Source organism: Lepisma saccharinum, chromosome 21, assembly GCF_977018435.1.
Source record: "Lepisma saccharinum chromosome 21, izLepSacc3.1, whole genome shotgun sequence".
In the NCBI taxonomy this organism is placed as follows: domain Eukaryota; kingdom Metazoa; phylum Arthropoda; class Insecta; order Zygentoma; family Lepismatidae; genus Lepisma; species Lepisma saccharinum.
In genome coordinates, this window is record NC_139249.1 from 61,897,288 (window position 1) to 61,918,440 (window position 21,153).

General features: G+C 37.5%; 1 protein-coding gene and 1 long non-coding RNA gene across 3 annotated transcripts in view; one reads left to right on the top strand and one right to left on the bottom strand.

Moving 5' to 3' along the window:
* The window catches only part of LOC146004346 (uncharacterized), a 145,981-nt gene that overhangs the window by 35,181 nt on the left and 89,647 nt on the right, over positions 1–21,153 (bottom strand). Inside the window, exon 1 of one of the 2 annotated variants that reach the window (XR_014443917.1) lies at positions 1,935–2,068. The exons of the other annotated variant lie outside the window; for it this stretch is intronic. This is a non-coding gene — a long non-coding RNA (uncharacterized LOC146004346). Of the gene's footprint in view, positions 1–1,934; positions 2,069–21,153 lie in introns of those variants that run through there. 2 annotated transcript variants of the gene reach the window in all.
* Positions 2,483–21,153, top strand: part of LOC146004345 (transferrin-like) — a 148,120-nt gene continuing 129,449 nt past the window's right edge. Inside the window, exon 1 of the mRNA XM_083143133.1 lies at positions 2,483–2,679. Within this exon, the coding sequence (XP_082999259.1) occupies positions 2,511–2,679 (169 nt within the window). The 5' untranslated portion in view covers positions 2,483–2,510. The remainder of the gene's footprint in view (positions 2,680–21,153) is intronic.

Sequence of the window (21,153 nt, forward strand, 5' to 3'; positions counted from 1 at the left end):
GTTTCTTATCCTTATGTGTGCTGAGTGCCCCTTTGCAGCCTCAGCTTTTAACAGAAGTCAGAATATTTTACGATTTTAAGATTTTAGTTATGCAACGTTAGAGTTGTTATTTGTAACGGTAAGGGGCTGGACCCCGTATAATGTGACGGGTGCAAAATAGCCTAAGTGCTGACGCACCCAAAACTTTAAAATCAAATCAAATGAAATTAAATATATATTTTTTTTTATTTATGAATAACATCTTCTCACATTTTGTATTATTTCATTTCATTATGTTAAAAATTGGTTATACGATGTGAAATTGCCACGGATAACAAGCTTAGTTGTTCAAACATTACGTTCTCTTTTTGGGGTGGGGCGGCAAGAAGTAAAATTGCACAGGGCGCCAAAATTCCTAGGGCTGGGGCTGGTCACAATTGCATAAAGCCGATAAAATTAGACAAATACACATAGTGTTTGTTTATTATAACGAAGAACAAAATGGACCTAGAATTGCCCTCACCAGTGCCATAGTAACATGTGAGAGGGAGGAACGTGGTATCCAGAGTTTACACTAAAACGTAAAGTTTCCACACTGTAACAGGGTCTTCCTTAGACAAAGATTTTGCCTTGGTCAGCATTGGATTGTTTTCTTTAAATTCCATCTGTTTACAATTCATTCTAAAGCATTCAAGTGAATTTTCCTTATTTAATTTGGTGCTGTCTATATGCGTATTTGTCATATTTTCGTGGCACTCTAAGCATATTTCTGTCACAGAACTGTAGATAAATCGATAGAGTAGCAATAGCAAATATAAAAATATAACGCACCAGTGGAAGAGTAAGTCAATATTATGATCTACCTACTTAATACTGATTATTGTGACTCTAATACTGGTCATATAAATGTTCTCTAATTAATTGTAGGAACATAAATTAATATAAGTAACATTATAGTATAGGGGTGACGGATTTCTTCAAATTTACAGGAGAAAGTACTTACGGAAATCATTTTATGTAGCGTTGTGGAAGTTCGTGAATGTAGTTTTGATCCATTTTAATGCGAGAACAGGTAGTTTTCTGCGAAAATCTCTGTCTGACATGCTGTTTCTGCTGCCGCCATTTGCTTTTTGCATGAGAGAACAATGTTCCGTGTGTTAAGATGACGTAACCCCGTAGTTAGTGTTTCAAACTCGGCGTGTTTTCACTAGAACATGACGTTTCGAGTATTTTTAATTTTATATATTTTTTTTTAACTATGCTTGCCTAACCTAACTTTACGGAAAATGGTTTTTGGGGCTAACGTGAATGGTTTGTGGAGCTAACGTCAATGGTTTGTGGGGCTAACGTGAATGGTTTGTGGGGCTAACATCAATGGTTTGTGAGGTATTAGCATAATTTCAAATCCGGGCACGAAAGTAGGTATTTTCTGGTGAACGAGGTTGCAACACTGCATAAATCGACAAAACACTCGCACAACGCGCCCTGAACCAGTACGCTATCGCCCGCCATAATGTGTTACAGAATCAAAATAACAAGTAACAGTAAGTACTCGTAAATGTAAGAAATAGACATTATTTTAGTTAGAAATGCATTATTTCACCTTAGGAAATGTTCCGCATTCCAAAATAGTACGTTAGCAAAGCAAAAAAGTGCGAAATATATGATTTATAATTGTCACCCCCATACTATAATAGTACCTAAATATATTTTCTTGAGCACAAGCAAAATTTTCTAAGCAACTATAAGCCGTTGGCCATCTTTGGGACTCCTATTCCCAAGGTGGCCCATATGCAACGGTTTTGTAATTTTTTTTTAAAAAATTGAGAAGAAATTATACAAAATATCCATTTGGTACACGTTGTTATAGGAGTTCTTTCTTTTGATTTCAGAACTTTATCTCTCATTAGAGGTTGCCCTAGAAGCTTAACTATGGCCGCCTTTGGTTCACCTACCTTACTTCACTAGAAAAGAGTAAAATTGTATATTCGCTCCAGAAAGGAAGAAAACAGCTGAATCGTGGCGACAAAATGGAACAGACGTACGCACATTGTGTGTTCCGTAGGTAAAGCAGCTTCCAACATAACATATGTCGCGAAAATAACGCCTAACCGTGGCGAAGACCCAAGTCATGCCTTAACATGAAATGTTAATGAACAGTCATACATGTTGTGCTCGAAGTCGTTTTATAACCCATTTATAAGCCGTTAAAAAATGCAAAGCTATTGAACATTATTCCCTCGTTTCAACCATCTACCGTCCACCGCGAATAAACAATAGAGATCAGGACACTGTCGTGCATAAGTCTTCGTGAACGAGCGAAGAAGATAAACTACATCTCTGCAAGAAATGAAGCCCCGCAGTACGTCGACTCTTCAACGACAGCAATTCGTTCTAATAGCTTGTGTGTTGGTCGGAGCAGCATGGTTGTTTATGCAGGCATGAAAATCGCCTGCATTCGAGCTAGCTCACTTCCCCTTCGCAGGTGCAGGGAGGGGTACGTATGAATTTGCGCATGCGTGTTTTGCTCAATGTCAACGATTGGTCACATCAGACAAGGAAACGCAGAAAACTGGACGGCTATAAAACATCTTAAGTATCAAAACAAAGTAACAATATTCTTCCAGTTCAACATGTGGTCATCGGTGTATTTGTTTCTCGCCTGTGTGTCAATGAGCGTAGCTCACCATTTCGACTCATGTAAGTTTTTCTCTATATTAATGGCCATTAAGTGCAATGTGATGTCTGGAAAACACATCTTATGTTTCATTTTTGTTAGAAAAATATTTATTGAAAATTTCTAAGATATCGTCATTGAGGTGCAATTCAGAAAGAAAAAGACTAAGATTAAATTTAAAATCAGTGAAGGAAATTTGGTACAAAGGGATTCATCATTTTAAACGTAAACCTTGTGAGACGTCGTCCCTACGGCATTTCAGAGCACAAATAAAATTCCAAATTAGCTATTGTGACAAGACGCGACACTATTTACGAGAATGCTCTCTAAAGCACATTTATGAACATTGAGAAAGAACTAACGTTTAGATTGCTTTGCAGCCTGTAGGCTTAGCGAGTGTTTGTTTATTTCTGATAACACGACGCCTTTCTTCTTGAAGAATGCAGCACATAAAAGGTGGATTTTTGTTCCAGTAGTTTCAAACATTTACACCATGAAACATCATAAACGTTTGACATTTGTCTTTTGTTATTTTGACGGAATGTGCACGGAAACTAAGAAAATAAGGCAATAAATATGAATATACAAGTTTGGGTTCCTAACATCATTCGTTCTTTATGTAGTAGATATTTGTTGTTTTGTAACCAATCTGGCTCAAGAGAAAAATTCAGCATGCAGGTTAAATATATATTGTGTCCAAGTTAGACATGAACATTTGATGATATAAATCTATCCCTGTGCATTTGTCCTGCCATTGTTACATTTTGATTGAAATTTGAACTTAAATTTACCTGATATATTTGTTGCTGACATCAAACTTTATGGCACATCTCATCCAAGTTAACTAATTTTACGTAATCATAACTCAACTAATATTTGACAAAACTTTTACATTCTAATAAAATTGTATGCTTTTCTAAAACAATAAGTCATTATTAGGAACATTATACTCCGACGTCCCGCACAATAATTATCTCAGTGATGACCTATGAGAAATTAATTGCCTTTAACGTTGAACAACATTAATGTAATTTACATGCATGGTTGATTGCATCGAATAGCATCATCATATTTTCCGGGGGATAGAAATGTATTTCTCACAAGGTTAGGGAAAGTCTTCATTATTAATTATTAATAATGAAAAACATTTTCCCGGTTATAATTCAGTATCAGGATCTTCATTATTCTAAAAAATAACTTGTACATACATCATGATTATAACGTCATCTACTGAAGGTTAAGCAACATGCATTTTCTTCTAAGTTATTTGTGTTTTAAAAGTGGTAGAATTATTATCTTGAAAAATTTCGTGTATTCCAATTACATTACAAAATAATACATAATAATTTATTGTGGTAATAATGCAATGACCTACCATGCCACCCGCTAGAGGTGAGGGGGTCCTAGCAGCGATTACGAGTCAAAGTCATTCCTACTTTGAAAGATGGATGCAAAGGATTAGGAATTTGGACAATTACTTCTAACCCTTGTCTCTCTTAACCGCACCGGTTTCGCCTCGGAGTCAGTCTTCAGTTTCAAGAAAGACTCTGCTGACCTAGAAACCGGTTTTTCAAAATGAATCACTGCAAGCATTCATAGTTAACTAGGATATTACAGTTATTTAGACGTTATTTTTTACACGGTGGAGGCACGCAGTGGTTCTAAACTGTAGTTCTAACTGTTTAAGTTTTAAAATGTAGCTCCAGCCCCGATTAGCCTATCTGTACATAAAGTGGACTTAAAACAAAAACATTAATTTTGATAGTAAAGAAATGAAATAGTGTGTGTAATTGAGGAGGGCCTGAATGTCAAAATAGTAGAGAATGTCTTTTTTCATCAGGCTAACTGCGAGAAAAAAAATAGCAGAAACTTTTGAAGCAGCTAGATACCTTGGAGAGCTGGTATGATATTTTCAAACGTAACTGTGTGAAAGTTCATTCACATTAAGAGAGAAATAGAAAACATTTAGTCCTATTTTTTTTAGAATTATAATAGATATTATAATACACTTTGTAGTAGATATGCACACACACTGAGGGGAGAGAAAGGGGTTCGCTGACGTGAGGAGGGCATCGAACAAGCAAAAAATAAAGTTTGTTAAGAAAAATCGTGGCGGGACCAGACCCGTACCCAGGCGGGAGGGGGGGCAAGGGAGCCATGGCCCCCACCTCGAGCCATGAAATATTTTGATGCAAACCTATAAAAATAACATGGATAATTTTTTTTGAAGATTTTGCAAGAATTTAGATTTTCTTCTTGCATAAATGAATGGGTTGTCTCTGGAGAAAGGCAGACTCCAGAAGTTTGCAGTCTACTATATTTAGTAATTTTAGTTTTTTAGTAATTTTAGTTTTATAACCATTTATGCGAAGCTACTAAATGTTCCAATTTGGCCTGGATGAACAGCATGGGGTAAAAACGTCAATAACACGCACTGCTTCAATGAAGGTGGTGTGTGGATGCACAATTGACTGTCTTTTTATTAGTCACATTTCTTGAATGTTAAGTTTTCTTTTAATCGAATTCAACGGAAAAGAGTAGGTACATAAAATTTGTACAATCTCTAAGTATGCCAGCTACATCTAGGTAGGGGAGGGTGAAAATTCGGTGCAGGGGGTGCGAAAATTATTCTCGTCCTGGGTGTTGAAATCTCAAGGTGCAACTCTCATAAGGAAATATTTCCTTTCGAGAGACCATTAATTGATTTGCGCCTTTATAAAAACATAACACAATAAACGTATGAACATTTTAATAGATAGCAATAACTAAATAAAATCTAACACTTATTAAAAACATTTCATCTATATTCTGATTGCTTGACATTTTGAACCAGTCGTGAAAGGAATTAATTTGCTAGTTTATAAATGTAGCAAATACATTTGTTTATATAGGTATATTTATAAATATAAATATATATTAATTAATGATATTAATACATTATTTAGTGACCGCGGTGGCTCAGTCGGTAACGCGTCTGACTACCATGCTAAAGGTCCCGGGTTCGATCCCCGGCCGGTTCAAATCCGGGAACGTTTCTAACGATGGAAGCGGTCCCGGCGCCCACCCAGCGTCGAATAACATGGGTACCTGGGGGAAACCCTGGGGGGTAAAGGTGGTCAGGGGCGTGATGCTGATCACATCAACCCCACTCACGACCGGATCAAGAAAGTGTGGGGCGTTACCCCCACACCCCTATACGCCTTCATGGCGTGGTGCTATGCACAGGGGAGCACTTTACCTTTTTTTACCTTTATTAATTATTTAATAATTGACATACATTTCATGACAATTTTATATACGTATATATAACCAAGGTTTCGGGCTTGGCCCCCCTCAAAAAAATGCTGGGTACGGACCTGGGCGGGACACTGCATAAGTATTGGCATCTGGTTGTTGCTCCAGGCGCAAAAGCACTAGAGACGAATCTGAATTAAGTATGTCAATTTAAATACATCTATTCTATCAAATACAATTTTTTTTTCTCAAAATTTGGAAATATGTTTCTGGTATGTTTATATTCTAGAGTACAATAACGCTGACTTAAAATACATTATTGTAGGGGTATGAGGCGGGTAGTTTTTAAACAATAGTACACAAACTCGTGCGCACAGTCTTCCATCCTAATTGACATTTCATCGAACAATTTGAACCTCTCCCCTTCCCCAGAAGAATATTTATTTGTGGCTATACCTATGATAAATACATTTATAAGCCAAATGATAAATTATGTCCAGTGCTGGTGACGTCTACGAGGTGAGTGGTCAGATTGTGTTGGCAATATGGCATAGGGGCTGTGTAAAGGGATATAAATATATCACGAGTAAGAAATCATTAAATCTTTTATCATATTACATTTAATTCACTAATATTAGCCATTTTCTATTTATGAGTTAGAGGCTTTGAAAACTATTATAAAATTTCTTGGTAAGAACTTTTCATCAGGAACCATTACCATTACAACACATTTTTTCTCTCATGGCAATGAAGCTCGCCTCTGCTTTCATCATGGCCTAGTAATCATTTAACCCTCCGGCGGGCACGTCATATTTTTATCATGAGCGGGCGCGTGAGGGTCTTTGTTGCCCCAGCCGTTTTCATTTAAAAAAATGTATGTTTTATATTTATAATTGCATACCTTTATTTCGACATGTTCTTGCATTCTTTATTTGTGGCTTTGAACATACAAATGTTTATATTTCTTTATTTCTTTGCACTCATGCAATAATAAGTTGTTGTTGTTACATAATATATTTGTATCTTTTAGTTTAAATATGTTTATTTTATTTATATATTTTCTATTATACAATAATACGGTTCTTACATACGTTGTTTGTTTCTTTAAGTTTACAAATATGTATCTAAATGTTCTTGTTTTATTTATTTTCACTCTTACAATAATAAGTTGTTGTTTTTCCGATAAATGGCACAATGAATAAATAGAAATATTAATTATAAATCAAATTTCATTGCTGAAATAATGATGGGTGAAAGAAGCTAATAATAATTACAAATGTAACCAAAGAATAATAACATAAATTAAAATTTTACACGAGAAGGCTCGTGGGGAAACTCAGTTACCCCAATAATGTAAACAAATGGAAGAACTCCTCGGGTATGTAGACAGAAGAACGATGCCTTCCTACTTCAGAATCAGAAACTCCAATGAAAGAATTGCAAAGCGGACGGTAGGTTGGCACCAGTAACATCTAGACACCACAAGAAAACAAGGTTGAGGGTGGTAACAAAGTCCTCCAACACGCCCGCCTGAGGGTTAAGTATTTTATAAGAGTAGGTACTATAAGTATTTAACCAAATTAAAATGCTCATGTGCATTATCTAAAAGTGATTCATTTGGTTTTTTGGTTGGGCAGGAGATTCAACTTAGACTATATATTTTAAATTGAGCTGAAATATAAGTTGACCCCAACGGCAATGATATTCATCCAAAAAACATTATAATGGCCTAAAATGATCCTCCAGGCAATTTGCTAATTCAAGGAAGATTGGCAGGCCACCTGAGAAACAAATGGCTGACTTTTTAGTCCATTGATGTGGTTATATTTTTAACCAAAACGTAATTTAGTCTTGTTTCAATGGATAATATTACAAGTTCTATAAATGAAGTATAACCTGAAATTCGAGCCCTTTCCTAAAATTGTGAATTAAAAGTGAGATGCCCATCGCAGAAGGAGTAATTCCCTACGTGATCCATAATTTAAAATGGAAAACGTTTTCTAAGAATACTTAGGAAGCAGGCCTATTCATAGTGCTTTATTTTCCCCTTTCTCTCAGAAATATTACGCCGGTCACCAAACAACGTGCATGCACTTCTGACAGTCTACTCTGGATGATGCCTTTTCCCATCCAGTCTTTCCAGCATTCTAAACACTTGGATTTCTTTCATGCATGTGAATCCACGTTTCGCCGTCAGATGAGAATTCCAGAGCATAGGTTATCGTCATCATTTATTGGCTCAACTTGCATTCTTCATCGTGCAGATTTCCACTTAACCTATGATTTCTTACTCCTTGTCTGTAATTTCTTAGTTTTTAAGAACTTCATTCATTCATTTTTAAATTATTACAATTTTTATTTTAAAGTAATTTAGAAATAAATGAAGGTGGTTGATTTGATTGATTGATGTGGTTTATTTTACTTCACATTTCTGCCCACTTTTGGCTGATAGCGAAGATGAAGATGAGTGATGATACGATGAAATTGATGCAGGAACACTTACAAACACACATGATCAGGCCGAGATTCGAACCCGGGACCCCTGGCGTCGTAGCGCGACTCTTCCACGAAGGCCGCCTAATGAAGATGGAACGGGACATCTGTCGGAAGAGAGATGCACCGCTCTGTCGCGCTCGTTGGAAAGACGACATGGGCGAAAAATCGTACGAAGCCATTTACTTGTGTGTTTCTTGCACAAGATTAAATTATTCATTACAACTGTAAATAAAAAGTAGGTATAGGGGTGGGGGGCATTCCATTATGAAGTGTGGGACTATATTTGTGATATTAAAGTAACTATTTTACTGATAGTTAAGCAACATTTTTCATACACTTTCTGTGCAATGAAATATGAAAGTTTTTACTGTTGATTAAACAAAACTCCCGTTAAAATACTTTCCCAGATTTATAGCTATAAGTGACCAATTTTGTGTCACGGGTGGCAAAGAAAGGAAGACAGTAATTGACCTTTAAATATTCTAGTGGAGATAAGAGGGAAATGCAATAGTTAAAGGAGAAACTAATTGTTTTTTGTTGTCACGGGTGGGACACAATGCAAAATACAGGCAAATCAAAAAAGTTAAAATAAACGAACAATATGTAAAATACATTCTACTTTCTAACTTAATTATGTATACTACTTGAATTATATGCCAATGGAAATTTTAGATTGTTCACTCACAAGCCGGCCACTGTGGCGGAGTGGTTAGCACATCCCGCTACGACGCCAGATGTCACGGGTTTGAATCCCAGCCTGGGCATGGATATTTGTGAATGTCCATGCATCAATTTCATCATATCATCATTCATCCTCATCTTCGCAAATTAGCCAAAAGTGGCACAAGAAGCGAAGTAAAATGAAGCAAATCAATCAATCAATGTTCACTCAAAAGATAGGATAAAGTTACAGCAATTTAATATTAAAAATTGAGGTTCAGGAGCACTTCACATGGAATGTCCCGTATTTTACCCTTGAGGTAGAAAAAATATAGAACTTACATTGAGAATACATAAAAGTTAAAACTAATTCCGAACACGTGGAACTAAAACATCTTTCATTCCACTCTTTCTGTGTCGACATAACCTTTAATTCGTGTGTTAATGTGTTGCAAGTGCAGTAGTTTAAAAAATGGAAATCATCCAGACAGAGAAATAAGGAAGGCTTGTGCTTTGTTCGAAAACCTCTTACTGCCAAAAGAGACATGGAACTGCTTCAACAGAAGGCACTGGACTAATAATGCAATGGATGGATGGAACTACAAAATCATCAGTGAGATAGATAGGCATAAAAGAGTGGATGACCTTGTAAAAAGCTTAAAGACAGAGGCAGGAAAGTCTAATGGCATCATTCTTACGATGGAAATTAAGATGGAATATCTAAACAGGAAGAAGAAATATGTTTTTTTTGGACGAGAAGATAGCGAGGCAAACTAACAAGTACGAGAAGAGTGGAGATATTCCTAAATTTTTAAGAACAAAGTCATATGCTTTGAAATTTGAGGCTAATTAACGTTTATGAATGTGTTATTAATTGACGAACCTCTTTCAGAATTTTGCAGTGCGTAAAGTCGCATATCAAAACAGGTCACACTTTTATTATTAAATTGCATATACTTCTACGACGACAATCACTTCGGATGTCTACATGTTTTAACTTCAATCTGAACTGGAAATTTTAAGCCATCAACGGCTCATAGGCACCGAGCAGTCTCAAGTCTGGAACTGAGTCCTTTTAAAACAACGATAAAGAAAACTCAAGAAGTGTGAGAGAAAGTTGTGGGTCCCTAGATAGAAAAAATGATGATCGCAATTAAGATACGTACAATCCTTTCAGGTAATATAGTGTTATTCGATCTCAGGCAGCAACATTTTCGCAATTCGGACTGTTTGAAAATAGGACTGTTCGCAATCAGAATGCCTCCCTTACCTTTGCCTCGATTATTTCAAAACATAAAAGACCCGTGCGACAGCTCCGATTTCACACAGGATAACGTTCAGACTGGAATTGAGAACAACGAACATCTCGCAGAAATTCCCTGAGTTACAGCTCATGATGAGGCATCTCACCTCGAATGATTGAAATGTGAATTTTTAAATCTTGTAAGAAATTTTATACTGGAGCTAAAATAAGTAAGTTTCATGAAGACTGAAATAGAATATTTTATAAAAAAATATAAATATGCTGACCAAGGCAGTAATTTATTTTATTAAAAACATAAACTAAACGTAACGTTTCAACCTTCTAGCAAGGTCTTCATCAGACTCTGTATCAAGTACAAAAGTAACAAGATACCAAAAACAGTGCATTATATATACACAAAACATTACTCCCTCCAGACTATTAGAAAGTTGTTTTGGAACTTTCTAGCAGGTGGCTTTCACTAGTGAACTGTACTTTCATCTAAAAGGCTAAAAATATATACTTCCATATAGAATGTGGATTGGGCTTTATATCTCACGCTCTTTTTCCTTCATTTTCTTCCTTCTCCTCTCCTCTTTCTCTCTTGTCCTTTCCACTCTTTCTAACACTTTCTTCCATTCTTTGTTTAACTTCAGTCCCCCATTCCAGTTCATTGTGTCTTCTTCACCTTTCTTCTCTATTTCCTTAGCTTCCTTCCATTTTCTCACTAGCATTCTCTTCTCCCTTCCTATCTGCTTAGCCTCATCCCACTCTATGTCATGTCCTGTTTCTCTCGTGTGTTTAAATATCGCATTTCTCTCTCTCTCTTAAGTCGTACATCATCCCTATGTTGTTTCAACCTATCTTTCAGCCTTTTTTTCGTTTCTCCTATGTACACACTCTGACATTCTTTACATTTTACTTCGTAGATAATCCCTTCCTCTTCTCTGTTTTCCTTTTTCTTATTTGAATTCTTCGCTATTCCTAAGATGCTTCTTCCTCCCTTCCTGTACGTTTTAATGCCCGCTTTCCTAAGCACTTTGCATATCTTTTCTATGGTCTTCCCCATACTCCTTATTCCAAACCTTCTCTCTTTTTCTTTCTCTTCCAATTCTCCCCTTCCTCTTTTCTTCCTTCTTCTGTTTATGTCCAGTCTATCCTGTTTCTCATAGCCATTCCTTTCCAGCTGTTTCCATAGGCTATTTATTTTGCCTTCTTTTTCACATTCCTTCGTGCATATTTTCGTTATTCTGTCCTCCATATTCTTTATGAAATTTCTTTTTGTCACCTCACTTACATCACTTCTTTTGTGGCAGAATAATAATAATGGTGTTAGAATATTTTAGCATAAGCTGTAGAGATTTTTTCGGGACACGGACAACTTGAATCCTGGAAAGTTTATCGATGTTCAGAAAATGTAGTGATAAATGAAAATGAAATTGCCGCTAGCTTTCGGAAGATTTGAAAACTTTCGTTTACTCATATCGTCCATACGCGAAGAAAATATATTTATCCTCGGTAACCAGGAAAGCTTCAAGATAGTTTTTAAAATTTTAAATTAGGGGTTTAGGGATAAAATTTGATAAGTGAAATTTTGGTCATTATTGAGTTGGAAAGTAAGAAGAGTAAGTGTCCTCTTTTGCGTAAGCCGCCCTGGATTTCCATTTTCGGTCAGACCAGCTCTGCAATAGCAGAACGAATCTCCGGCATACTACCTGGGAAGGTAACTTCGACGTTCAATAGGAACCAGGATTTCGGAGCGGAGCGGATGTTGCTGTTGATGTTGCTTTCGCTCCGGAGCGAGGAGCGAGATTCGTTCGCTCCGCTCCGGATCGGAGCAGAGGAAGTTGCAAAGTTTCTCGCTCCGTTCCGGAGCGAGGAGCGAAATTTTAGGGAACGGTTCACTCCGCTCTGGAGCGCAGTGTATACAGAAAACTAACGATCAAAGGTTCCGAGTACATTAGTAATTTTGTTTGTGGAATTTATACGGCATTTGAACATCGTCCGTTATTGTTGTTATAAAACTCATTATTACTAAAGCTAACGCCACGGAAACAGTCCAGACAAGATTACGTCACTCACCTACAGTGTTGCCGATAAACAAGGAATAATCCTTACAGGGAAGGCCCAATCAACCGCATTCGTACAACGCGCAATATGTCAACTGTGAATCGTAGAAGAAGTGTAGCAAACCTGGAGGGCCAGGGGTGCGGAGGAGGCAACGGGAAGCTTCGATCTTCACTGGACTGTTTTCGTAAAGATAGAGATTTTATTATTATTATTACTATTTTCATTATCACTTCTACTACTTCTGGGGACAATATATTTCAATAGCAGGTGTGCCACCTGTGGTTTTATAAGTTCAGAGAATGGAACCACTCTCTCATTTCCTGCCACCAGGGATCGCTATTGAAACTCATTTTGCTTCAACTTCTGGTTCGGGCTAAGCACTTCGGCATATCGGCCCGACGTTACAGTCCACGCCGCGGGAGAAGTGAGTTATTCCGGAATATTTGTTCGAGTAACACTGGCGATACTACTGCAGAGAATCCATTCGACCTTCTAAAAGCCAGGAGCGTGCAGAGGAAAGGCGAAGCAACTTGTACGGAGGAAGATAAAAGGCAGACAGGTGTTCATGCAAAAGACTCGCTGGTGCATGATTCCCATTTCTAACTTTCATTTATGCTGGTTATGTATGATATTTTGAATTTAGCGAAAGGGGAAAGTTTAAATTAATTTGAAATTCAGGTTGTTAATTTTAACTTTTCGATGTTTGAATCTATGAAGTTGAAAATTGGAATCATGCTTATTAATGTTACCGTAAACATAGCCAATTAGGAAACGTTTAAATTTGAAATACAGAGTTGTCAAATCTAACTTTTTTAAAATCGTGACACTAGAAAGTTGAAAACCGGCTTAACCAAAAATGTAAGTTGCCACATTTGGTTTAATTTTATGAAGGTATAATGTAGAAAATCGGAATGCTGTTTGTATACAGTCGAACAGGGGAATTTAAATAGTATGAGATACAGGGTTGTCATATCGATTCTTTTTCCCAATTTTAAAGGCAGGAAGTTAAAATAGTTATTTAATGGTTACATACGCATACTACTGCAAAAATTACAAAATTGGGAACTTATAATGTCTGGTTGCCATATCTAACATTTCAAGTTTGTTAGCAGTAACCTGGAAATAGGCATAGTGGTTATAAGAAAGTTGCAAAAATTTTGGAAAAATGGAATGGAATGGAATGTTGCTATACTTAACTTTCTGAGTGTAGAAAACCAGAAAACGTATACGTATAAAATTAATATTTTTTTGTATTGAGTACGTTGTAGACAGCAAACTGAAAGCAAGTTTTCAGTAATGAACAATGTGTAGTCAGCAGATAAGTTGAAAAATATGTATAAACCTTAATAACCGTGATAAACACAAAATGTTATATTACGTACTTGGATAGGGGCATGTCCTGAATTTTATGGTTTCATTTTGAAAAACAGGGCTGCGAGCAATACGTGCCTTCCTCACTGATGACATTTGATTTGATTTTTGTTACTTTGCTTTGAATTATGGCTAATCGCGACGATGATAATGAGAGAATTGTTAAATGTGTACTGAAAAAAAAGTAGCGCGCTGTGACCCTATAATATAGTGGTAACAACGTCGTCTTGTAATGAAGGGGCACTGGGATCGACACCCGGTGGAGGTACATAGTGGATCGAATCCCACTTTAGGTAGGATTTAAACTGTAGGTCTATTCTCGATAGCGTAATGTTGAGTCTTACATCCACCAAAAGTCCATAACAAAAGACATTGTTTCAACATGTGTTGAATGTATAATTGCAATGTATATTGTGATAAATTAATCCTTAAACAAATATACATTTGTAATTCTGTTTAACAATAAGAGACTTCACTTTCCTTTACATCTATTCACAAGAGCAAAAAAACACAACTTGGAAATTCATTTCCAAATGAACAACCTCTTATTCATATCTTTTATGTATGTGTGTGTGTGTGTGTTTTTTCTGAAATCTGGCAAAGTCCTAATAATGTATTCACTTCATAAGTGTCTATTACTTAACAGAAAGCATCATTGGGTATACAATATCAGACGAATAACAAATTCCATGGGAATTTTGCGAGTTCGTGGATGTGAGTTCAGCTCTCAACGACAAATGGTGTTGGTTTGACCCACGTTAATGTCATTGGCGTTTCCTTTGTTTTTGTTTGTCTATCACAGTATATTTCTTTTCCATCGTTTCCGTATCCTATTTTTTTACCGACTTATCTAGGATTTGTTTAAAATTACGGATCATGAGAAATATACGATTAAAGGCAAGGCAAAGGTAATAGTCCGGAAAAGACAAATTGAAACTTATGAAATTGTTGATTACAATTATAGAAATAACATTATCGAAATACTTGGTTTTCTTTTACATACATTTTTTGTAATTCTTCTTGTGCACCTTTCCATTCCTACTTGAACAGGTAGACTATAAATAAAAACTCGGCATGGTTTCCTTCAATTCATTATTACAGTATAGATCTCCCATGATTCTCGTGGCTTATGATGAATAGAATTAACAATTACGGATTTTTCTTTGTTGTTCTTGTATATTGATTTAACAAATCTGGTCACCTTATAATTCCATTAACCGAGACTGGTTGGAATGATTTCTCCATTCGAATGAGCGTCCGGAAGGGAGGGGGCCACGCCACCCGGAAATGAAAGTCAATCAAAAAGTACATATTTCACGCATATAATTTCATTTCAGTCACAGTAATATATGTTAATTATTGCATGGGCGTTGCAGGAACATGATAACGTCAAACTGAAGAATTTTTTTTAAAGGGAGTAATACTATTTTGGGGAAATTCTGCCTCATTGTCATCGTCCCACTTCCCTTGGAAAAATACCTTGCTTGTCCCTTCCTGGAAAAATCCTGAAGATGTATCAGCGGCGTTAAAAATTTCATTAAATTTTCATATATCACCGTTGGCAAGCACACATAATATGCATGTAATGATACAAGAGAACACAGCTTTTAGAGGCTTCTTTTTATGACACTGAAGAGAAGAACAACACGCGCAAGTAATACTTTTAAAAGAGAACAATCTAGCCAGAATTGGTGTAGCATAATTCTAATACAACTGGCAACACTGGATCTGTCTGGCAAAGGCGATGTCTCTACCATGTACAGAGGAATTCGAAAGAAACGCCTCCCTTACGGTTATGCAACCCGGTATTTTATATCGTCTAGTTTCGCCTGGTAGAGTAGTTCCCGAGAGGAGCAGTGTTTCCAAACCTATAACCGTAGTGTTTCCAACCCCGTATTGGTTGGTTGGCTGTTGATTTGGTGTTTTAAGTCCACAATGAACAGTATGACTAATCGGGACTGGACCTACAGTTTAAAGTGGGATCCGAACCACTTTGTGCCTCCACCGGGACCCCTTGATTACAAGGCGTCGACGCTACCACTACGCCATCCAAGCCTGTATTGCTTCGTAGAAGACGAAACCTTCACGTAACTTCTTCATTCGTGATTTACATTTGGTTTACAGACTCACATTACAGGACACTCTTTTCCTGTATTGCATGTTTTCTGGAGCATTTATTTTTCCTTCTGTGGAGAAATTTCTGTTATTATTTTACATCTTATTTTTCGCAGCTTCTCTACCATTTATTGGCTAATCGCAACAATGAGGATGAATGATGACTCGATGGAATTGATAAAAGGACAGTCATAAAGGAACCATGGGGAGCTAGATTCATATTTTTATTATTACTAATATATTTCTCTTTTTTTACTTTACTTTTGGCTAGTCGCAACGATGAGGATTAGTGTATGATAAAATTGATGAAGGAACACTCATAAACAATCATACCCAGGCCGGGACTCGAACCCGGGAATTTCGGCAGCGAGATCAAAAGCCGACGGCTTACCACGCTCGGGCACAGCGGCGGCCAATTATTATTAGTGATATTGTCTCAAGTAGTGTATTTTTCCACCATATTCTTTCACACAATCATGAAACGGATGAAAATTAAAATGTTAAAATACCTGCCTACGTTGTTTTTTTTAGCTTGCAATATAAAGCCCTACTGCACGAAGCTAAATTGTGGAAATACGAAACATAACCAAGTTAACATATCTTGGCCGTGGAAAGTGTTAATAGAAAATCTAGAAAAGAGCCATTTAACAGTTGCCTGATTGCTTTTCCATTTGTTGTATGGGAAGAATTGTCTGAAATGTGTGTGTAGTGGCAGGCAAAAGAGAATACAAAGATCGAATAGAGAGGCAACACTGTCATTGTTCTGCACTGCACAGACCACGCGTCTCGTCGAGTGGGCGGGGCACTGTGTGTGCGAGCGAGCTGCTGTTGCTTCTGCAAAAAGAACACTCACAAACAACTGAATGACGCTCCGCTTAAAATCTAGTCAATCGAGAAAGGATTTGTTGAGGAAGTGAATTGAAATATAAACGCCAGAATTTGGTCTAAGCCTATAATGGTTACTAGCAATAAGAGCTGATCAATTTTTACATGTGGAATTCCGTAATGAACGAGGCAACAGGCCGCACTCCACACCTTTAGTCTGGTAACACTAATAAATCATCTCATTATATGCGTCCGGTTATGCTGATAGTCATGTTTAATATATTACCTTCAAACATAAACAATATCATGGACTCACTCAGAGGCAGAATTCAATTTTACGCTTTACTTTCCTGAAGATATTGTAGCAATATAATCATTCCGCTCTATTTTCGTATTCTCAATTGAACTCGCACTATTTTCCCCCCTCCCTTCTCCCACCTTAAAAATTTTTGGGTGAGAGGCTACAAACTATACTAAAACTGAATTACAGACAATACTTTACGACTCAAAGTGACGTGACCTAGAACGTAGTGAAAAATCACTGGTGCAAAATTCAACGTAATGATGATAAAATGAAGGTAGGAAAATGGATGTGCTAGAAAGTTTTACATACATACACACAGTTAGCTCCGTGTAGAAGATAGTTCTTCACATTTTTCTCACCTTGGCTTCCTTGAATTCACGAAACTGTAAAGCCATGAACGCGTTAACCCCCTATAATCACGGAATCCCAGGTTCGATTCCTGGTGGAGACACAACTGCCTAGTGGTTCGGATCCCACTTTCAACTGTAGGTCCCACTTCGGGTTGCCTTTCTGAGCATGAAATGGAATTAAAACAAAATTGGAACACGGTAACCCATCACAACACACGCGCAGAGAGCGTTGAACTTAATGACTGACAACTACATCGAACTTTCAGCGAAGCTGGAATAAGGTCTATTTGCCATGACAAATAGTGTGAATTTTCAGTCTCGTGGTGCTTTCTATACGAAGTGCAAGCAAGTTATCTAAAAAAATTCAAATGTGAGGGTGAGTCGAGCTATGTTTCATTCAATAAGACTCTTCACTTCAAACATATTTTGCTCTATAGCTGTCGATTTCGAATAGGCATCTAAGACTGGTTGCTTAGCGGACCGGATTTGGAAAAAATCACGGACTGTCATTGTTCCAATCACACTACAGACATAGCAAAAATTGATCGCCTGAAGATGAGAGAAGAGGTGATCTCTTGATATGTCTCGAAATATATAGATAGAATATATAGTCAATCAAAAAGAAAAACAATGGATAATGTCCAATTAAGTATAGAAACGCTGTTAGAACCGGTGTTCATTCACAGAGCAGAAGGGTTATTTTGACAAAATTCTGTTTCCCGGCTGGCTGCTTCGGAGAAGAGGGCTTTGTGAAGTTGCCGCTTCTTGCCCAAGCGGTAGACCTAATTCGTTGTTTGGCCACGAGTTCCTTCGTAGGTAAACGCGGCAACAGAGGATCACTGCCATAAAGGTGGTTCCCGCGCCGGCTGAAAGAGCGACGGAAAATCAAAGAACCATTGTCACTAACTTCAGACAGACATCTAATCATTTCCTTATGTTTCGAAGCTGATCCGAAGGGACAACAAATACCAAAAAAACGTCATGAATTAAATGATCGATTGGTCCGTCCTTCTGTTGATGGATGGCAATCCATATTAACAATAATAATCGTAAGCTTATCATTAAAGAGTCAACAATCAAAGCTAATACGCATCTATTGATCAGAAATTACTAGAGAGTTAAAGTTGTTTTTGTACTTCTTTGTTATTTTAAGTCGCTCTTCTGCCACTTTCGGCTAATGAGGATGAGTGACGATTAGATTAAATTGACACCATGATACCAATACTGAAGCCGTGACTCGAACGCGGAAATTTCGTGGTATCGGAAGTGGACCATTTAACGCGCTTGGCCACCAAAGAGAACCTTCTCTGCGGCCAAGCGCAGTTAGTGATGGACTAACGATCCAGACACCGAATGTTCCGGGTTCGAGTCCCTTCACAATCTAAGACATAACACTTTAGCAAAACTTTATTCACCTCTCCTCCACCTCAAATTTAATACTCAATCTTCCCAACCAAATTTCCAAGCCAATTTTAGACTTCCTGTTGATATTGCTCCCTCCAAAAAAGCAATCTAAGACGTAATAGTAATACACAAGAGTTGGGATTCCCTGCCCCCAAAATAATTATCAATCCAGCTACCTGAAAATCCCACTAACTTCATTAATCGCCCACCATAATTTCCCTATCAATCTAAGGCCTAATATGTAAGAGTTGGATATCGCCCCCCCCCACCAATATTACTTATTACCCGTAACAATTCCCCTGACAATCTACAAATTACTATTTGTATAACAGCAATGGCTAATTGATAACGTAATTAAACTTGTTCCCTGTTTACTCAGTCAAATTTCCATCACAGTCTGTGCCATAATGCCCCTCCCCCTGGGCACCACTGATTTAGAACTGTGACAACGTGATAGGTGTAATGTAACTAATAGTTAAGTGTTAGGGATGGGTGCATGTGTGCTGCGCATTTGAATTTTATGTGAATCATATCTGTCAATAATGTGAATATTAATATTATAGAATATAATATAATGGTGCAGGTGTGTGAAAAAGTAACCATGAGCACCAAGGTATCAATAAAAAAGAATTGGAAACATAAGTTGCATATGGAGATGTGTGTAATTAGTTTTGTTCTGGGATGTAGCAAAGAACATCGGTTAAACCGTGCGGGGTTTCAATACTGTGTCCACCCGCCGTTGGATTCAAGCACTGCATCTAGTCGACGAGGCAAGGATTCCACGAGCAGATGTTTGGTCTTCTCCTTAAACTCTCCCAAACATCAAACACGTGAAAATGTTTTCGATTGGGAGACTTCGCTGGCCAATCTACTCTTGAAATTCCTGGGTGCTGATTAAACCAGGTGGTATTCGCTTTCGATGTATGGACGCTGCTGTTTTTGATCGAAAGTCACGTGCGAAATCTCATCTTCAAGGTGTCTCTCTCGCACGCTGGGAAGCGTGTGGTTTTCCAGCACTGCGATGTATTCCTGCGAATTCATTCTCGAGGACACTAGTAGTATAAAAGTATATAGGATAAACGCGAGAAAGTACGAGCCCCCCTCAAGCAGATTTGCTACACTTAAAACTTGCTCAACATGCCCATATGAGCTTTTTGCTCAAGTGTGGAACCCTTGCCTAATCCAAGATTTTTGTAAAAATGCCCTCATGGATTCCATGAGAAAGTACGAACCCCCCTCAGATTGATTTGTCTACACTTACAAAAGGCACTTCTGTAAGATTGTTGTCCATAAATTTGTTAAAAATATGCCCCTCTTGGGCCATATTTAAAACTAGGCCACACCCACCCACACCCACCCACACCCACCCACGCATATTCACTTCCGGTCCACTTCCGGTCCACTTCCGGTCCACTTCCGGTCCACTTCCGGTCCACTTCCGGTCCACTTCCGGTCCACTTCCGGTCTACTTCCGGTCCACTTCCGGTTTACTTCCGGTTCACTTCCGGTTTGCCTACTTCCGGTCCACTTGTGGCCAAGTTGTGGCCTATTTCTGCTTTTTTTTATCCAGCATAGAGTTTTGATTTGAACCCCAAGAAATTGTATATAAATACCAAAGCCAAAAATATCAACACACACACACACACACATACACATACACATACACATACACACACACACACATATACATACACATACACACATACACACACACACAAAACACAGTGTTGAACCCAGTTGATATTTTTATCCAGCATAGAGTTTTGATTTGAACCCCAGGAAATTGTATATAAATACCAAAGCCAAAAATATTAAGTGTATACACACATACACACACACACACACATACACAAAGCACAGTGTTGAACCCAACTGATCCAGCATAGAGTTTTGATTTGATTCCCAAGAAATTGTATATAAATACCAAAGCCAAAAATATTAAGTGTATACATACCTACACACATATACACACATACAAAGCACACAGCTGAACCCAACTGATATTTTTTATTCAGTATAAAGTTTTGAATTGAAACCCAGGAAATTGTATATAATAAACAACAGCAAAAATGCCGAATCAAAAATATTGTAATCAGTGCAATAAAAATATATCCAGCTCCAATTGGGCCAAGCACCAAAAGATTTGTAACCCAGACAAATACAGAACTCCCACAATAATTTGCCCCAAATGCCATAGAGAATATAACATGGAATATTTCACATATAAACATAAAGATACTTGCTCTGCACAATCATCAACACAACCATCTACTTCTGGTCTGAAAAGAAGGCACGAAGCACCTCTTAATGCCAGAGCAGCAAAGCAGCCACGCTATGAACCTATCCGTAGCAGTTTTAAAGGCCAATTAAGGGATCACCGTTTTGTATCAGAGCCAAGATGTGGAATTAATAATTTTTTGAACAG